General features: G+C 47.2%; 1 protein-coding gene across 1 annotated transcript in view; it reads left to right on the forward strand.

Annotated features, from left to right (window-relative positions):
• Positions 1-20,317, forward strand: part of LOC119972288 (DENN domain-containing protein 3-like) — a 160,360-nt gene that overhangs the window by 71,747 nt on the left and 68,296 nt on the right. The window contains 3 exon segments of the mRNA XM_038808751.1: positions 799-954; positions 7,666-7,762; positions 9,204-9,307. Coding sequence (XP_038664679.1) covers positions 799-954; positions 7,666-7,762; positions 9,204-9,307 — 357 coding nt within the window.

The following is a 20,317-nucleotide window of genomic DNA, read 5'->3' on the forward strand; positions in this document are numbered from 1 at the left end:
CGTAACTTGTCAGAACTCTGACTCCGATTTGGGGTTAACTTGTGCTCTTGTGGACACATCGTCTCCGGCTTCCCATATTCAACTGGTGTCAGCAGGATTTCACACCTAAACATTTGTCACCCAATTCAACTGAAGATCCTGGCAATTCTTTAATAACTGCTTACTCAAATAATTGACTTCAAAGAAGGTGCAAAATATTGTTTCCCATCATGTAACTAAAAGTTCAATCTGCTTTAACTTGAAAGACATGCATCAATTTTACAGCATGAGCTGCCACAAGCTGTTTTCTTAATGCCTGTTTGATCAAGGCTATCTGCATTTCAAACTTCTTTTGCTGAATACTGTTAACCCTTCGTGGGATTTTTCACAACATTTTCTCATGTACCCTCAGGGCCGGTTTTGCCAGACTTCCATGTTTCAAATGACATAGTTTCCCATTTTTACTTTACATGTTGAATTCCGCCGCTGGCCTCGCTGGGCCTCGTGGCAGTTCAAGCTCGCTACCACATTTAGGGATTTTTTTGGAGACTCGTGGCCTGTGACTCCATTGCTGTTTGGGAGCTTTTTCGTAATTGCATTATTTACTATTTAACTCTGTATTGTTTGATGTAGGCTGATATTTGGGGTGGGAAAGAAACGTTGCACGGAAGACATCACAAATCTGAAATAATCTGCATCCTGCCGTATATGTCACCATTGTCAATCTGTAACATCTTGAGGATATTGTGTTATAAATAGACCTTGGAAAGCTTGATTCTATGACCAAAATTTTTTTTTGATACATTCTTTTTTTTTCAGGGTTAAAAGCCTACAATTGTATTATGATCTGGAGCTGTCTCACTTGGGCTCCTGCACAGATATTTCAGATTCACGGACACTCAGAAAGGACTGGCAGCAGAATTTAAACTCTCAGATTCAGGAAATCTGCTTGGAACTGATGGTTAATATCTTCAGGTATGAATTGCATCTTCAGGAACACTTTGCCTTTAGACTGTCACCTAACTTTCAGACAATGTTTAAGTATGAAAATAAATTTGAAGCATCTAGCCTAAAAGTTATGCTTCTGGCCCATGCAGTGCGATGAGACTTCTATCAATTTGTTTTCCCTTGCCGTGACCAGTTGCAAATCATTTGAACATTCAAGGACCATTTATGTCATTAATGACATTACTGAGTTCACCCAGTGGATGCGGTGGGATTTTGGGCCAGCACCTGTCTGTTTGGTTGGGTGCTGTGGGTGTCACTCAGGCCAATCAACCACTTCAGTGGTGAAGTAAAAATAGTTGCTGATGTTCAAGCTTCTGGGTTGCTGTGGAGTAAAGGAGACAAAAGTTCTGCTTCTCCACAAAACACCTTTATTTCTTTGATCCAACTTCACACACAAATCTCCACCAACAAATAGTGTCACATGTAACCCCTTTTTAAATCAGTGACTTCTATTGGATAATTGACATCAAATTAGTATTTAATTGTAGGTCGGTTAGCCCATTCCTAAGAGCAGATTACCTGCACATGATCTTTTGCAGTTTTTGCTTCAGGTAAACTGTAACTTGTAGTGTGAGCTAGACTATATTGATAGTTTTGGACCTCAAAGGACTGGTAACTTTGTCAGTGCGACTTCCGGTGGCACGTGCGAGCGGAGTGGTCGCGCTGGTGAGGGGCTCCTGCGCGACCATGGTATTTCGGCGTTTTCCGGGTTTCGCCGGTCGGGATTTCTTCGGCTGTTGGGGCCTGAGGGACGGGCGCCGGGTCGGGCCGGTGGGGACCCCCGGGACCGGAGGAGCAGGGCCATCGAGCCCGAAGCAAGCGGCAGGGGAGGAGCGTGGCCTGAGGCGAGGACTGAATCCAGCGCGAATGTAGAGGGGGAGCAGCGCACACAGGGTGGGCATCCCGCTAAAAATTAATATTTGGGATGCTTGAAGTTCAGTCCCAAGAGAAGAGATGTTTTGAACTTTGATTTTTTTTTAATTTAATTTTTTTCCTTTTTTTTATTTTTATATATTTTACTATTTTATTATTTTATTATTTATCTCGAGATTGAAGAAAGGAGAAAAATATTAAGTGGTTAACGAATGCCAATAACAACTGTGAAGAAGGGAGGAGCACAGTACGAAGTCTTCACAACACCAGGTTAAAGTCCAACAGGTTTGTTTCAAACACTAGCTTTTGGAGCACTGCTCCTTCCTCAGGTGAATGAGGACGGAGCAGTGCTCCGAAAGCTAGTGTTTGAAACAAACCTGTTGGACTTTAACCCCGTGTTGTAAGACTACTTACTGTGCTCACCCCAGTCCAACGCCGACATCTCCACAAGAAGGGAGGAAACGTGGGGCTCGCCGCCAAAGGAGAGGACCAGTAAGAGCGCTGACAAGATGGCGGATTTTGGACCGTGTGGTGGGGCTTCACTACACTACTTACAGTGGAAAGGATGACCGAGGTGATGGCTGTGGAGCTGGAGAAGCAGTTTGCGAGACACATGGAGGCGTTGAGGAAGGAGATGGTGGTCGCACTGAGATCATTGGTGGAGAACTGGCCACGATGAAGGATGAGATTAAGGCGGGAATTCAAACGGCACTCAAGGTGGTGGTGATGGAGGCGCTGGCCGCCATGCAGGCGATGCTTGATGGCAAGGAAAGGAGGCTGGATCTCCATGGGAAAGTGGTACAGAAATTTGGAGGCATTGATGGACAGAACGACCGAATTGTCGGCCTGGAGGCCGAGCTAAAGAGGTTGATGGCGATCTGGGGAGCCTTAAAGGGAAGGTTGAGGACCAAGAGAACCGATCCAAGTAACAAAATATTCAAATAGTGGGCCTGCCAGAGGGAATTGAGGGCAGTAACCCAACCGACTACGTGGCCCAGATGCTGGGCAACCTGGTTGGAAGGGCAGCTTCCCAAACTGCCGAAAACCGACAAGGCCCACAGGCTGCTCCGTCCAGAGCCTGAGGCCGCTGAGCAGCCGAGGGCAATAATAACCAAACTGGATCATGAGAGGGTCCTGCGCTGGGCTTGGCAGATGAAGGAGTGGACCTGGCGATGGGCAGGGTCCAATTCAACCACGCAAAGTTGGCCCTGCACAAAAATAATGTTAGATTTGGGATGTTGTACCCAGCCAGGCTCTGGGTGAAGTATCAGATCAAAGAGCACTATTTCACTACCCCGGCAGATACAGACGGGTTCATCCGTACGAATGGACCAGATAAATGGCAAGCGCGGCAGTGGTTGGAAAGACGCAGTGAAAGCGAAGGATATGGTCAATTTTGCACGGAACTGCACTGCCTCGCTATGAGTAAGAGAACTAGCTCATAGGAAGGAAGGGGCAAGGGCAGCAGAGTGCAGGGAGAATCGATACCACGGGGGAACACAGCAATAGGGGTCTCTGGACTGGCTTCAGCGGGGCATGTTCAGGAAGATGGAACAAGGTGGCACCGTGAGCAGCCACATTGGAGGGCCCCTAAACAAAGGGGAAACCTTGGAGTACTGGGGCTCACCCACATGGCGCACACACAGTTGGCAGACATGTTGGGTGCCCCTGGCTAAAGGGAAACCCCGGACTGCAGGGGTCCAGCCTCATGGTGACCGTGGCCATTTTGGATGGCCCCCTAACCAAGGGAAACACCGGAGTGCAGGGGCGCATCCACCGGGTGGATGATCCAGCAGGAAAGGGGGACAGAAACCCCCCACCAGGATAGTGACCTGGAACGCCAGGGGACTTGACGGACCTGTGAAAGGATCCAGAGTCTTCGCCCACCTGAAAAATATGAAAGCTGACATAGTCTTCTTCCAAGAGACCCACCTGAGGGAGAAGGAGCAACTGTGGATAAGGAAGGGCAGACCTACCATTCCTGCTATGGGACGAGGATAGCTATTTTGATGAGCAAGAGGACGATGTTCACTGCAACCAAGACAGTTATGGACCAAGGGGGATGGTACGTCATGGTCAGTGGTGTCAAAGACGGGGTACTGGTAGTCTTGGTGAATGTGTACACTCCCAACTGGGACAACATGGAATTTATAAAAAAGACCACGACGGAAATCCCCGGCATACACACACCAACTGATCATGGCAGGGGGCATTTTAACTGTATACAGGACCCATTCACGGACAGAACAACCCCAGAATGGGGGAAACGGCAGGCATTACTAAGGAATTGGGAATGTTCATGGACCAGATGGGGCAGTGGCGGTTCAAAATATTTGGGCCCGTACCTGCGGGCGATGTTCGCAGACTCACTAGCGAAGGGCACCTTGCCTCCAATGCTAACACAGGCCATTATATAGCTGATACCCAAAAAAGGCAAAGACCGAGCAGAATGCTGATCATACAGACCCATTTCGCTGCTCAATGTGGACGCAAAAATACTCGCAAAAAAAAGTCCTGGCCAAAAGACTGGAGAACTGTGAACCAGAGGTGGTCGCAGAAGACCAGACAGGCTTTAAGGATAGGCAGCTAACTGCGAACACCAGACGGCTGTCAAATGTGATACTGACCCCATCCGGGGAGGGAACGCCAGAGGTGATGGTCTCTTAGTGGACGCAGAAAAGGCCTCCGACAGAGTCAAGTGGAAGTACCTTATTGAGATACTAGAGCGGTTTGGGCTAGGGACAGGGTTCACCTCATGGGTGAATATAACATGCTCAAGGCGAGAGTTCGGACCAACACCATGAACTCTGAATACTTCCAGCTGCACAGAGGCACAAGGCAGGGACGTACGCTGTCCCTGCTCTTGTTTGCCCTGGCAATTGAGCCACCGGCAATCACCCTGAGAGTGACGGGAGGATGGAAGGGAATCCGAAGAGGACGCAGAGAACACAAAGTCACACTCTATGTGGATGACCTGCTCCTCTACATCTCGGACCTGCAAAACGGCATGAAAGAAATCACAAAGCTCCTGGGAGAGTTTGCAGCCTTCTCGGGCTACAAACTCAAACCTGGGCAAGAGCAAAGTATTCCTGGTGAACCTGAGAGGTGACTGTCTCTTAGTCAGAGCTGGAAGGTCTACAGTCTAAAATAGCCCAAAGCAAATTCCGCTACCTGGGAATCCAGATAGCCCACGACTGGAAACGGATCCACAAGTGGAACCTGACCAGCCTGGCAGAGGAAGACAAAAAGGACCTACTGAGATGGAATGCACTCCCGCTTTCCCTGGCGGGGAGGATGCAGACGATCAAGACCCTGTTCAGATCCATATCGATCTACATCCCCAAGGCCTTTTTCCAGACATTAAACAAAATAAATGTTATGTGTGTGTGTGGAGAGGAGAACCTAGAATCCCTAAAACAGTACGGCCTGGCCCTCCTGACCTGCAATGCTATCACTGAGCAGCCACAACCGAAAGCGTGGAGGGATGGGTGAAGGAACTGAACACAAAATGGATGGGAATGGGGATTCCTCTTGTGTAGAATGACCCTCTGGGCCCTTTGCCATGGCAGCACTCCCATCCTTGCCAACAAATCACTCAACAAGCCCAGTGGTGGTAGTGAACCTGGAACCAGATGAGGCAGCACTTCGGTCTGACCGAGGTATCCACTATGGCTCCCATCTGCAGCAACCACAGGTTTCCACCGGCCATGCTTGACGCCACTTTTAAAAGGGGAGACAGGACAGGGGGAACATTGATGGTTTGGGGCTTTTACATGGGAGACAGACTAGCGACCTTAGTGGAACTACCGGAGAGAGTGGAACTTTCGAACGGGAATGAACTTCGGAATTTGGTGGTCAAAAGTTTTCTCCGCAAGGAGATGATAATGTACTCAAGAACCCCAAGAAACACAATGTTACAGGAGTTACTGGACATGGACAGTCTGGGGTAGGGGAACTGCGGGGACCTGTATGGATGACTTTCAGAAAGGACACACTCCCCACTGGATGAAACAAGGGAAAAATGGGAGGAAGAGATAGGGACGGAAATAGGGTGGAGAGTCTGGAGCGACGCACTGAACAGGGCCAACTCCACCTCCTGCTGCGCAAGGCTAAGCCTCATGCAGCTAAACCTGGTGCACAGAGCACATCTAACAAGAACCTCAATGAGCAGTTTCTTCTCTGAGGTGGAGGATAAATGTGAATGGAGCCATGGAGGCCCACTATGCCTACATGTTCTGGGCCTGCCCCAGACTTGTCGGGTTCCGGACAGCCGCCTTCGAGGCGCTGTCCAAGGTTGTGGGGATGACTGTGGAGCCATGCCCTAGAGTGGCAGTCTCCTGGGCATCTGACCAGTGGAACTACATATGGAAGAGGGCTGGCACCCTTGCCTTCGATTCCCTAATCGCCTGCTGGGGAATCCTGCTCGGCTGGCAATCACCAGCACCACCACAACTGCGGATTGGCTGATAGACCTATCGGAATTTCTCCATCTGGAGATGATAAAGTTCATCATCCGAGAGTCAGAGGGTGGCTTTCACTACCTTGTTCCAAGAACTGTTTGAAGCCAACAACTAATCGAGCAGGGTGGGATGCACGGGAGCCAATGGGAACACAGAGAGCAGACAGAAAGGGGAGGGGGGATTACGGGGGTGGAGGGGGCATAGACCAGAGTAAACAACAAGGAGGAGGCCAGAAAGCAGCTGACACGAAAGAGAACCCTCAAAAGCAGGTCAAGAACAGAATGGAATGAGGGAAGAAGGGAGGGGAGGGCAAGCGATAGGGGGTTGGGGGGGAGAAGGAGGGCATTGCCTACATATAAACACCAGACAACTACCTTCAGTGGAGGGACAAGGAAAGGACCCTGAACCAGGGAGGTTGAGGGAGTGACACCGAAAAATAATAACTTGTAAATTGTAACTAAAAACTTTCATAAAAATATAAAAAAAAGAATATTTTCTTTACCTCTCAACCACCCTTTTCCCTCTGTGTTTGTCTGTTTGTGTGTGTCGAGAGTGGGAGTAGCTAAAATGGGGCGGGTTGCAGGGTTGGGAAAGGGGTATTAGATAGTCAGTTACATTTTTCTGTCAGTTTAATTATAATTGCTGTTACGAATAAAAGATTACTTGTGCTTAAATTTACAAACCTGTTGAGTGTAGTCAACTTAACTCAAGCAAAAACACATGTATTAATATCAAATCTAATTTCACATGTGTTGCAACTCTGGGTTGAGTGAGGCTGGAATTGACCGCACACTGGACCAGGGTGTGGTGACATTAGCATCATGATTGAAGCCGCTACACACTTTGCTAAGTGTCAAACAGGCATGGTACTGGTCAGAGGACTTCCTAGTCTCACCTCTTGGAAGATAAAATTATTATTGTGTCTTTTGTCACAGAAGAAAATAGGACCATCAGCTTAGGGAGAGTGCCACACTTGGAAAACCAAGATCATATCGGTGTTGTCACAATTCCTTCAGTGGACTTGCTTGAAATAGAGTGGTTAACCCTGAACTGTTGTAACACAAAAAAGTGAAAAAGCTTCCTCTAGTAAATCCACCTAGAAAAAACAAAATAGCATGGTATCATGCAGAGTAAATTTCTTCTAATGCAGTTTTCCTCTAAAATGGCAGTGCTTAGTTATTTAAGAAACAGTAAATGTGTCATGGTTATGTATTGAAATAATTGTATACGTAGTCCATAATCTTAATTTCCATGCATAATGGGTACCAAAATAATGCTGAATCATTAAAATTTTGAAATGTCAAATTATTGACTGCAGTATTTATTAAAGCCATTATTTTTGCAGAGAAGTGTCAGCCCATCTTAATTATGAATATCGCATCTTCAACAGTGAAGAATTTTTGAAGACCAGAACCATTTCTGATCGGCCTTTTTACAAAAAGGTAGTCACTTAACTACAATTTGCACATATGAAAATTATACTGGTGCCATGGACATATAAATTTCAGCTTGAATGGAAACCATTTGTGGCCGGGCTGCCTCGTGCAATTAAGTTATCTCCTCAAATTTGATTTCACTGCTGTTTCCGTCTCATCTCATTTATCTTGGAAGCTTTTATAAATCAATTTTTTTCTTAAATGTTAAAAGTCACTTTCTTAAATACCACTTGTGATAATGCATTTCGTATTCTAGAAGATCTGTTGCTGGAAAAAAAATCCTTGAGCTTCCACTTTTTTTTTCAGTGCTAAATTTGAATATGAAGTTTATGCTCATTGTGCCATTTCACTGATCTGTGGACAAATCTTTCATCATTTTACATTCTGAAAGCTTCCTTCATTTTGCAGCTTGATTCTCTTATTTTCTCTGTTCTTCGTTTAATAATTTCTATTCATTCTAGTGAATCTACATTACACCTTTTCAATGGCTGCAAGGTGCTTTTTACAATGTGTTCTGGAAACGGTACACGGTATCCCTAACGCTGTGGCCTAACCTATGTCCTGTACCTTGTGCTCAGATATTTAAAATCTACTTTGTCTTTCCATCACTTTTCTCGCCTTCAGTCCAGTTTTTTCAGTATTCACACTCCTCGCTATTTCTGTTCCTCTGCTCCTTTTCATTATACAATTTAGTGTATATTTCCATTCTTGCAATTTCCATTGTAGAATATAGATTTCCTGTACTATTATTCAAAATGTTTTCAATAAAAACATTCTACATTTTATAAGAATAATTTTTTTTATGCTGTTTGAAATAAACAATATAAAGAAGAAATTATCTTTGTTTAAGTTAATGAAGGGACATGAGATGAATGTGGACCCGCTTAATGCAAAACAGGTTGTTTAGCGCAGAAACATGGTCGAAAATCTGAGGAAATGATTATGTTGAGAAAACATAAACTTAACATAAACATAAACTGAACAGGTGCCAGAATGTGGCGACTAGGGGCTTTTCACAGTAACTTCATTGAAGCCTACTTGTGACAATAAGCGATTATTATTATTATTTGACATATAGAATAACTTTATCATTTGTAACTGAGAATGCAATGTTACAATTGTGTAATGAAACCATAAAGAATGGGATCACAGTTTGACTAAATATAATTTGGGCTCAGTATAGTAATTCCTAACTCTAGCATTCAAAAAGTAATTGAATGAATCACTAATTATAATTTAACTTGGAACATAAATTTCCTGTCTTTATATTGAAGATTTTCACAATGTCTCTCTCTTTATGTCATATGCTCTCTTCACCTTTATTGAAAGGAAAATATAGATTTGAGATGGGTGTGCAGATGCCTAGCTTCAGTTTTGTCTTGGCACGAGATTTACTATTCACTTACTCAAGATTCACATATTATTATTTTATTATTACAAATTCTAGGTATTGGAGACCTATATATTCCATTCCTTCCTTAAAGCTCGTTTGAGTGGAAAGATGGATGCTTTTGGCTGCATGGAACTCCGCATTTATTCTGAAAATGACAGGTAAAACTCTGAAAGGACATTGTGTTTTCGAAACTGCAATTCCTCCCAAAATATTATGCTGAAAATTGTGGACTGTAAATTATATCCTAAATTAGCTGTTAAATTAAAAATAATTGAGGAATATTCTGATGGTTCTTGCAACAGAGTATTGAGTTCCCATCCAGAGAGCCCTGAACAGGATTTCAATCACAGCTGTTATCAATACAACTGCCGGATAGCAGAATGAAGTACTTCGCTAAGGTGTGAGTTATGTCATTTAGATGACCTCTCCTGCCCAATTAGTGATTCTAATGAAATTTATGTCATGTTGCCTTACGTAACATAAAGCTTCTTAAATAGTTTATTTTTTTGTGTTAATGTTAGCAGACTCGTGTGAATTTGTTCAATAACGTAGCTCCACGGTTTCTAAAAGAAAAGTTTGGAACTATCAAGCCTGGTTAAATTTTGGCATCTGACTTGTTCAGTAGCAAAATCAGCTGTGATCATAACGGGAGATGAATAGAAATGGATGAGAAATGAACTCCACCCCTCTTAAGCTGCACAAACCATAGAATTGTTACCGTGCAGAAGGTGGCCATTTGGCTCATCGAGTCTGCACCGACTCTCTGAAAGACCACCTTTTCTAGGCCCACTCCCCTGCCCTTTCTCTGTAATTTAGCATGGCCAGTTGCCTAACCTGCACATCTTTGGACCGTGGGAGGAAACCGAAGCACCCGGAGAAAAATCATGCAGACACGTATAGTAAATTGGCTGTACAATTTATTTAGGGACAGTTATGTTTTGTTTCTTCACTTTTCCTTCCTTCTAAATTAAGAGTTGATTACTACATAATTATTGCAAGTTTATGTTGCATTCAATTCATTTTCTAAACTGTTCCTAGGAGTTGTTGCCAATGATACAGGTGGCTTTGTTTTGTTCTCCCTTCCTGTGGCAATTTCTCGGCCACTGTTTGGACTTATCCATTGCACCATTGCTGATGATGGAAATTTATCATGTTTGAAATTATGGTTGTAAAATCATTTTGTTTCCTCTGAGACAGTGCACTGTTATTGCAACATACTGGGCTTCTATTATGGCAGAGTCTTTGTAGTTTAAAATTGAATTTGCTAATCGAGTGGTGTATTCAGCTGCTCGGGTAAGGATAACATTCTGCAGTATGCGAACGTTGCGAGTAATGAGCTCCATTTGCTTCAATGAGCTGCATTGGTGATTTAAAAAATAATTTTCTTTACGGTGTTACAGAAACTAGTCTTGCATGGCAATTTATCTTGAGCTGCATCAGAAAATAAAATAGTTTTCTCTATTTTCATCTTACTCTTTTCACTTCTTCCACTAGAACGATGGGGCTTATGGTCCAATTTTCTCCAAAAGAATTGGTCTAAATCCATGTCTACACCTGTGCGGCTTCTCTACTTTTTCCAGGTCACTATGTAGTTATGTGACATTGTTTTCAACATTAAGCCTTTTCATAATAAAGCGATATCCATTTAATTTTGTTCAGTTTTGGGTTTGAAACTATGCCATTTCACAAAGTGGGCATTTATTTCTGTTTGGTTTGGTTTCAAGTCTGTGTTAGTGTGTGACTAGTGCTCGTAACATTTTTGTAAATTGCAATGTTTTATCGCAGAAGGGCTTTTTTTCTATGGATAGTGTATTGGCATTGCATGATTAGGAATGCTATCCCAAGTAGATTTCTATCATAATGGATATCTTTCTGTTAATATTCGAAGTTTTAATACTCATGATAAACTGTCATAGATTTGATTCAAGTGAGAGGAATCTGACGCGTTTAATATCAGATAGTTATTCAGCAACAGCATTATCTACATGAGGCCTGGTTGCACCTCACCAGGTCCTCTCCTTTCTGGGTGGCTCTATGGAGGCTGACCTTTTATATTTGTGTTGGGTAACCCAATGAGCACGGGGAAACAATCATCCCCACTGGATGAGTCCTGTGCAGACTGTTAGACCCTCCCACTCCCCAAAGTCCGAAAACCCTCTCAAGGGCGACCCTTGAGGAGGAGACGATGAGAAAAAAAATTATTCGCGGAAAACGAAGAGGATGAAACCGGTGCAACACTTGTAATGGCAAGACGACAAAGAAACACCAAGCGTTTCTGTTCCAACAAGGCGCTACCAAATGGGGGAGCAGGACAAGCAGGTGTGTACCCCGCCAATCATTACGTCTTGTCCGGCACTCCCACTAGTCACACAGGGCGCAAAGTCGGCAACAGTTCAACATGGGACGGCAGGCATCACCCAAGGCTTGATTGGCACGATGTTCCTTCCAACCATAGAGGGACAAGCTGGGGGTGGCAACAGACAACGTCCAATTCTGTGTCCCTTATCTCCCAGCGTGGAAAAAGGGACTCGGCACTGCCTACCGAAACGCCAGGGGATCTGCCACCCCAAAGTTCTTCCTGTACATGTCTTAGAAGACGAGTTATATAAAACTATATTGTAAACAAAACACAGCAGGGTGCCTTGCACAGTGCCTCAAGACCAGCATTCCCGTATGGAGGTAACAGTCAGCTCAAGCCAAATATCACTGGACAGCCTGCTGTCCAACTTGTCGTGGAACAGTCCAGTCAACGACATGCCGCTCACAAACCAAATGGTGTTCCAACAGGGCAGCAAACTCGAGAACTGACTCCCCGGTGGACCACGCTGCCGCATTAAACCAGCATCGCGAGGTGATGGCAGAAGGAGACATCGATGCATGATCATCAGCGGAAGCCAGTCAGATGATGCTGCATCCGGTACGACTGGATATGTCAGGCACCTGATCACTCCAAGCGTACGTGCTCCACAAGCGGGCAGCAAAACCCGGCCCGATGCTCGCCTTCAATGTCATCACACGCTCCGAGAAAGCACCACAGCAATGAACTGCGTACCTTATTCCACAGACAAATTTTTTCCCAAGGCGGTGACTCACCCGAACAGGCAGTACACCAACAGCTCCAGATTCACACTTGTCGGCAGTTTGATAAAGCGAGGGCAGTCCGCCGACTTTAATAAAATACATTTATTCAGCAACAACATCATCTACATGAGGCCCGATTACACCTCATCGCGCCCTCTATTTTCTGGCCGAACATGTGCACGGGTGCTGGATAAGCACATAGTCCCAATTAACATAGGGGAAACAATCATCCCCAGCTGGATGAATCCCGTGCAGGCTATTATAATAGAAAAATTAATAATTCAGATCAACATTTGGAACACAATCGCATGGTTCTGTTCAGCAGAATCCTACATTATAAATCAAAGTCTATCACTTTTGTCTTGAGCTGGGAGAGACCAGTGGACTGCAGAAGGCCAGAAAAGTATAAAGTTGACATGTAGCTGTGGTACAAATACATAAATGTTAACTGATTTGTATTTTGTGTTTACTTCAATTTACTTCACTTTAGCAGTGCAGCACTGCTGTGAGTTGAAAGTACTTTTTCTTTTATGCTTTATTACGGACTGGTTTGAGCCTTGAACTGTTCCCTGCCTAATTTCTTCTTCAACATTTAGACTTTTGTCTGTTGAGGCAGGATAATTTTAGTTCATTCGGGTGTGATTAATCGTTGAGCTTCAAGAGGTCAGTAAGAACAGTCAGAGTGTATTTTCACCAAGTGTTGTGTCTTAAGAGTGAGTACCATCCTGAAGTTACTTGGCCTAAAATTAACCATTATTTTTGTTCAACTCTCTAACAGCTTGTATTTATATTGCACCTGTAGGATAATAAAATGTCACAAGATAATTCAAAGGATAATAATCTTTTATTGTCACAAGTAAGAAATTACTGTGAAAAGCCCCTAGTCGCCACATTCCGGCGCCTATTCGGGGAGGCTGGTATGGGAATTGAACCCGTGCTGCTGGCCTTGTTCTGCATTACAAACCAGCTGTCTAGCCCACTGAGCTAAACCAGCCATTATGAAACAAAATGGAGCATTATTAAACAAAATTTCACACTAAGCCACAGTTTGAAATATGACGCCAAGGTTGCGAGCAGTCTGATTCAGGCTCAGACAGTTGTCAGGCACTGCGATAGAGTCGGTGGCTAAGGGGGCTAAAAATGATGGCTTTGACTTTCCCAATATTTCTGCTGATCCACGAGTGGTCAAGGAAGGTGGTGTTTAGCTAGTGCTAGGTGTCATCAATGGAAATGCAGAAACTAACGTATTTCCAGATCATGTCATGAAGGAACAGTATGGAGATGCGAAATAGGAAGAGGCTATGGATGGATCATTGGGGGACACCAATGGTAATGGAGTGTGAGTGGGGAAAAAAGTCATTGCAGGTGATTCTCCAGTTATTTAAAAAAAAAATGTATTCAAAGTTTTTCAATAAGTTTACAAAACCCTCCAAAAGGAAAATAATACAAAGAAGAAGGGCAACATGCCAACAGAACAGAACAATTTAACCTTCTAAACGATAAACAGTTTAGCAAATTAACACCCAATTCAAAACAGGATAGAGCATGCGCCCCTTACAAAAAGGAAAAGAAATCCCTCCCCCCCGGGGTTTTGCAAAATTTTCCATATTGAATTGTAATAATCTTAACACAGCAAATTAGTGAACATTAACATAGTGCATAAAGAGATATACATCAGCAATCCACTAGACATTACCCCACGGGCCTCAGTCCTCCCACCCCCTCCCATCGGGGCACTCACCCCCCCGCTGGGTCGCTGCTGCTGCTGATGCCTGCAAAGTCAGCGGATGGTATTGTGCCCCCGCTCAACAGCAGCAGTTCTGTACCCGTGGCAAAGTTATTTACACACACATGTAGGCATCTGTTGGTGGTGTTGTCCCTTGCTTCTCCCAGACGGAGTTCGTTGACGTTGTTGTCTCGTGCGCACTTCCGCTTCTGCGGCCCTCCCGTATTCCCCATTTTCTCTGTTCCTGTGGATGCCAAGTTTGTTAACATTTCCCTGCCTCCCCCCTCCCCTTTCCTGGCTCTCCTCTAGTGTTCTCTGTCTCTCCCCTCTGCCCCCCTCCCCGCCTCTGCCCCCCCCCCCCCCCACACCCCCTCAGCCCTGTGGTTTGCCTTTCCTTCCTCTTCGATTTAGCTGTCTCTCCCCCCCCCCCCCCCCCCCCCCCCCCCCGGGTCTATCTCTCCCTCGCACGTGGAGGTGGAGTTGACCCTATGCAGTGTCGGCCCCTTCTACCAGTCGGTCGTACATGTCGCTACAGTTTCCTTTATCTAATATGCTTGAGTCTGGTACCTCTTCCAGTAGTGTCTGTCGTGGTGGTTGTGGGTATGTCCTTGTCTCCTTTCGTAGGAAGTTTTTTAATTGCAGGTACCTTAGCTCATTTTCCCTGGCTAGCTGGAATTTCTCTGTCAGTTCGCCCAGTGTTGCGATCCTGCCGTCCGTGTATAGGTCCCTGACTGTCAGTGTCCCTCTGTCCTGTCCCCACCTTTTGAAGGTGGCGTCAGTCAGCGCTGGCGTGAACCTATGGTTGTTGCAGATGGGAGCTTTACCTGACATTTTGGTCAGGCCAAATTACTGCCGTAGTTGGTTCCAGGATTGGAGGGTAGCTATTACTGGAGTGTTGTTTGTGTGGGGATGGGAGTGCCACAGTGGCGAGGGCCCGGAGTGAGGCCCCCCTGCAGGAGGTCTCCTCCGCGCGCACCCATTCGGCTTCTGGCTCTTTGATCCCATCCCCTTACACGCTCAGCCGTCGCCGCCCAGTGGTAGAGTTGTAGGTTTGGGAGGGCAAGCTCCCCCCTGGATTTTGTTTTTTGCAAGACCTTCTTTGGGATCCTAGCATTCTCCCCCCCCCCCCCCCCCCCCCCCCCCCCCCCCCCCCCATTCGAACGCCATGATCAGTTTGTCTAGTGCTTTGAAAAAGGCCTTGGGGATGTAGATCAGGATGGATCTGAATAGGAAGAGGTACCTGGGCAGCACGTTCATTTTGATCGTCTGGACTCTCCCCGCGAGGGTGAGTGGGAGTGTGTTCCATCTCTGCAGGTCCTTTTTTACTTCCTCTGTCAGACTGGTGAGGTTCCATTTGTGGATCCCTTTCCAGTCATGGGCTATTTGGATCCCCAAGTAGCGGAATTTGTGTCGGGCTTGTTTAAACGGCAGTCCCGTTAGTGCTGCCCCCCCCCCTACTTGTGGGTGTACCAGGAAGATCTCGCTTTTGCTCATATTGGGTTTGTAGCCCGAGAAGGCACCAAACTCTTTCAGGAGCGTGATGATTCCGTCGATGCTGCTTTGTGGGTCCGAAATGTAGAGGAGCAGATCATCTGCATAGAGTGAGACTCTGTGCTCTCTGCCGCCCCATCGGATCCCCCTCCAGCTTTTTGCCGCTCTGAGCGCAATTGCTAGTGGCTCGATCGCGAGAACGAACAGCAGTGGGGACAGTGGGCATCCTTGTCTGGTGCCCCTGCGGCTGGAAGTTTTGGGAGTTGGTGTTGTTTATCCGTACGCTCGCCATGGGAGCGCTATATAGGAGTTTTACCCAGGAGGTGAATCCTGTTCCAAGCCCGAACCGCTCCAGTACCTCTGAGGTATTTCCATTCGATTCTGTCGAAGGCCTTTTCTGCATCTAGGGAGACGATCACCTCTTGTGTACTCGCCCCGGATGGGGTCATTATCACGTTCAGCAGGCGCCTAATGTTCGAAGTAAGCTGTCTACCTTTGACAAAGCCCGTCTGGTCTCTGCTACCACCTCTGGCACGCAGTCTTCCAGCCTTTTGGCTAGAATCTTGGCCAGTATTGTCTTGGTACCGGTGTAGTTTAGCTATAACAGCCCTCGGGCGGTCCCCCACCTTGGGCTTTGGGCGTAGCGACCGGTGTGCTATGTCCATTTCTGGTGGGTTGGGGAAAGTTTTCCTCCCCACTAAGTTGCCCAGCATCTCGGCCACATAGGCAGTGGGGTTTCTACCCTCGATCCCCTCTGGTAGGCCCACTATCCTGACATTTCGTCGTCTTTAGTGGTTTTCCTGGTCGTCCACCCTGCCCTTCAGGCTCCCCTGTGTTGTGCCCAGTCTCGTCGCCTCTCTCTCCAGGGCCATCATCCGGTCGCTCATGTCAGTTGCGGCCTTTTCCAGTTCCTTAAGGGTTGCCCCTTGGGCTTCCAGTTTCTTGTCTTGGGCTTCCAACATTTTCTCTTGGGCTTCCAGTTTCTTCTCTGCTATGCCCAGGGCGAGCTGCATCTCTGCCAGGGCCTTGGCCATTGCTGCCTGTACTGTGGCCTCCATGTCTGCTCTGGCCTCTGCCTTGTTTCCCTGCTGATATTCCCTCAGCGCCTCGGCAAAGGCTGCCTTCCAGTTACCCTCTGGCCCAGGTGGGAAATACTCCTGTCTGACCAGGTCTTTTTGTTGCAGCGTGGCTTTGGTTCCCCCGCTTCGTGTGATGGTTGGCTCGTCTGAACGGGCTCGCACAGTATTGTGCCGTTTGCTTTTGGTGCCTCTTCTCCCTCTGCTCTGGCTCCCTTCTGACATTTTCTTTAGGTAAGTTTTTTTTTAAAAAAAAGATTGGAGAAAAAAGTCAGGGAAAAAAAGGACAAAAAGAGGAATTCTTGTTTGTTAGGGTAGGAGGGGCGATCTTCTTTTCCCTTTTCCTCTCCTCACTCACCAGGGTCGGGAGAGAGAGAGGCTTCTGGTCGGGTTGGGGCTCCTTTGTTCTGCCACATGCCTCGTGGTGGTTGCAGCCGGGGGTGAGTGCTGGGTCTGGTCGGCGCTCCGGGGCACTTGTTCCGCTGGGGGGGGGGGGGGGGGGGGGGGGTGGTTCGGTCCGGCTGGCTCGCAGGTCGGCGCTCGGGGGCCTGATTCTCCAGTGATGATGGAATAGATGAGAATGGAATGCGATCCAAGCCATTTCTGCAATGGTTGAAAAGTGTTGGAGGCGGTTGATGTGGTCTGTATCAAAGGCTGCAAAAAGGCCAAGAAGGATGGGAGGGATAGTTTACAGTTGCCACATTCACATGAGATGTAATTTGTGGCTCGGAGCCATTTCAGAACTGTGGGGGATGCAATCTTGACTGGAGGGATTGAAACCTGATTGTGGGAAAGATTGGCAGGTGACAGCATGTTCAAGAACTGTGGGCAATGTCATTCCTGGAGAAGAGTAGTTCAAGCATCGAGGGGGGGGGGGGGGGGGGGGGGGGGAAGCAAGTGATCGGGGAGGCATCCAAACTGTTACCAAAGTAGTTCACATACATCGCCTTATTGGTGCCCATCTATACCTTTATCCTGCTAAAATCATACTTGATTTAATCACCTGGAGTTTACAAAGATATCTGAACCTGCTGGCTTTTAATGCAGAACAAGACCAGCAGTGCGGATTCAATTCCCATACCGGCCTCCCTGAACTGGCGCCGGAATGTGGTGACTAGGGGCTTTTCACAGTAACTTCATTGAAGCCTACTTGTGATAATAAACTATTATTATTATCTCAACAGTTTCATTTTTTGAGCCTGTCATAATATCCACTCATGTATATAATGAGATGCAGACAGGCAGTGATTGACTTCCCTGCATCCAGTTGCAGTCAATGTCAAACCAACCCGCCTAACACATCATGCTACCAGAGTGCTAATCATGCCGAACCTGCCTCGAATAAATCTGCAACGACCAGAAAGCGGTCATCCAGCGATATGGAAAACATCCAGCCTCCTCCGCAGCTCCACATCTCCGGCAACTTCGCCGCCAATTGGAAGATCTTCAAGCAAAAGTTCCTCCTGTATATCGAGGCCTCCGACCTCGGGGCAGCATCAGATGCAAGGAAGATCGTGCTAATTTTTTCAACCACGGGGGATCACGCCATCCATATCTACAACTCGCTTACGTTTGCCGATGGCGAAGACAAGACGAAGTTTAAAACGGTCCTGCTGAAATTTGATAGCACTGCGACATTGAAGTGAATGAGAGCTTTGAACGGTACATCTTCCAACAGAGACTTCAGGGTATGGATTAACCTTTTGAGTCCTTCCTGACCCAGCTCCACATCCTGGCGCAGTCATGCAATTATGGCACAACAGCTGATTCCATGATCTGGGATCAGATCGTTTTCCGCGTCCACTCCGATTCCTTTCGGCAGCAGCTCCTTAAAATGAAACAGCTAACTCTCTCCGTCGCTATTGAGACGTGCATGGTCCATGAGCATGCCAAGAATCGTTACTCCCACATCAGGGCGGCGGAAAATGCAAAACTGGCCTCCCATGACGTAAAACAGGTGCAGGCCATTGAAAAAATGCAAGGGCTGAGCATCAAGAAGAGTGGCCGTTTCGTGCACTTTTCCCGGTCCCGACGCAATGCGCGCCACAGCCGGGTGGACGACGAGGCCGACAACCCTAACGCGCAGGTGCGTACATCAGCCGACCGCACTGTACATGCGCGTTGGCGCACGGAACGCGCTGACGTCAGCGTTATGACACGTCCGAATTGTGCTCCACCCATTTAAAGCGGCAATGCCCAGCCAAAGGACGGCGATGCCTACAGTGTGGGAAGCCTGGCCGTTACGCGGCCTGCTGCACTTCCGCTCCACCGATTATCAGCCAGCGGTCCCAGATACAGCGCAGAAGTATCCGTTCGGTACAACAAGACATGCACGATACTGATCCCGACAGCCCAATGGTTGATTGCCTCGAATTTCCATATCGGGTGGGCATCATAACCACACGCGAGCTGGTCCCCACTGCACCGGCAACCCACCTTTCGATCCTCAGTGTGGATCCCGAGGATGAGTGGTGTGCTATCCTCAGTCAAACAGGCTCGCATCCGATTTAAACTGGACACCGGGGCGTCTGCGAACCTCATATCGCAGTCAGATCTCAACATCATCCGTGACCGACCAAGCATTCTTCCGCCAGCAGGCCAACTCCTGGACTACAATGGCAATGCCATAGCTGCCAGTGGATCGTGTCGGCTAGGGGCATCTCACAAGGAAATCAAGGCAACTTTACGATTCAAGATCGTTCGGCCTGAAAGGGCATCCCTGCTCGGTGCTCGTGCCTGCAAGCTCCTGAATCTGGTCCAGTGAGTCCACACCATGTCCTCGACACCGGCGACTACCTCGACCGATGTGAATCTCCAGGCCGAGATAGACGACATCCTCACGCAATACCACAACGTATTTGATGGAATGGGCACGCTCCCATATTGCTACAAAATTCTGCTAAAGCCGAACACCACCCCAGTGATCCATGCACTACTCCGGGTGCCGGCTCCTCTCAAGGATCGCCAAAAAAAGCAGCTGGAAGACCTCCAAGACCAGGGCATCATCTCACGGGTCACGGAACCAACAGAATGTGTTAGCTCCATGGAATGCGTCAAAAAACCCTCTGGTGAACTCCACATTTGCATTGATCCCAAAGACCTGAACCGCAACATCATGCAAGAGCACTACCCGATCCCGAAGTGTGAAGAGTTGACCAGTGAAATGGCTCATGCCAGATACTTCACCAAGCTGGATGCCTCCCGGGGTTTCTGGCAAATACAGCTGAACGCGTCCAGTCTGAAGCTGTGCATGTTCAACACCCGGTTTGGCCGCTACTGCTACAACCGCATGTCCTTCAGTATCATATCAGCTTCCGAAGTATTTCATCGCATCATGGAGCAAATGATGGAGGGCATTGAGGGGTGCGAGTATATGTGGACGATGTCATCGTCTGGTTCACAACGCCCAAGGATCACACTGCCCGCCTCCGACAGGTCTTTCAGCGGATTCAGGAAAAAGGCCTCCAGCTCAACAGGGCCAAATGCTCGTTTGGTCAATCTGCTATCAAGTTCCTGGGTGACCACATTTCACGGCACGGTGTGCAAACTGACGCCGACAAGGTGTTGGCGATCAACGCCATGAAGACCCCGGAGGACAAGAAGGCAGTCCTCCGCTTCCTCAGGATGGTGAATTTTCTCAGGAAATTCATTCCCAATCTGGCAGCCCACACCACGGCCCTCCGGCATCTCATAAAGAAGTCAACAGTGTTCTAGTGGCTGCCCGCACATGAAAAGGAGTGGCTCGAGCTAAAGGCAAACTCACCACAGCCCCAGTAGTGGCGTTCTTTGACCCA

The sequence above is a fragment of the Scyliorhinus canicula genome, chromosome 10 (assembly GCF_902713615.1).
Source record: "Scyliorhinus canicula chromosome 10, sScyCan1.1, whole genome shotgun sequence".
Classification (NCBI taxonomy): Eukaryota; Metazoa; Chordata; class Chondrichthyes; order Carcharhiniformes; family Scyliorhinidae; genus Scyliorhinus; species Scyliorhinus canicula.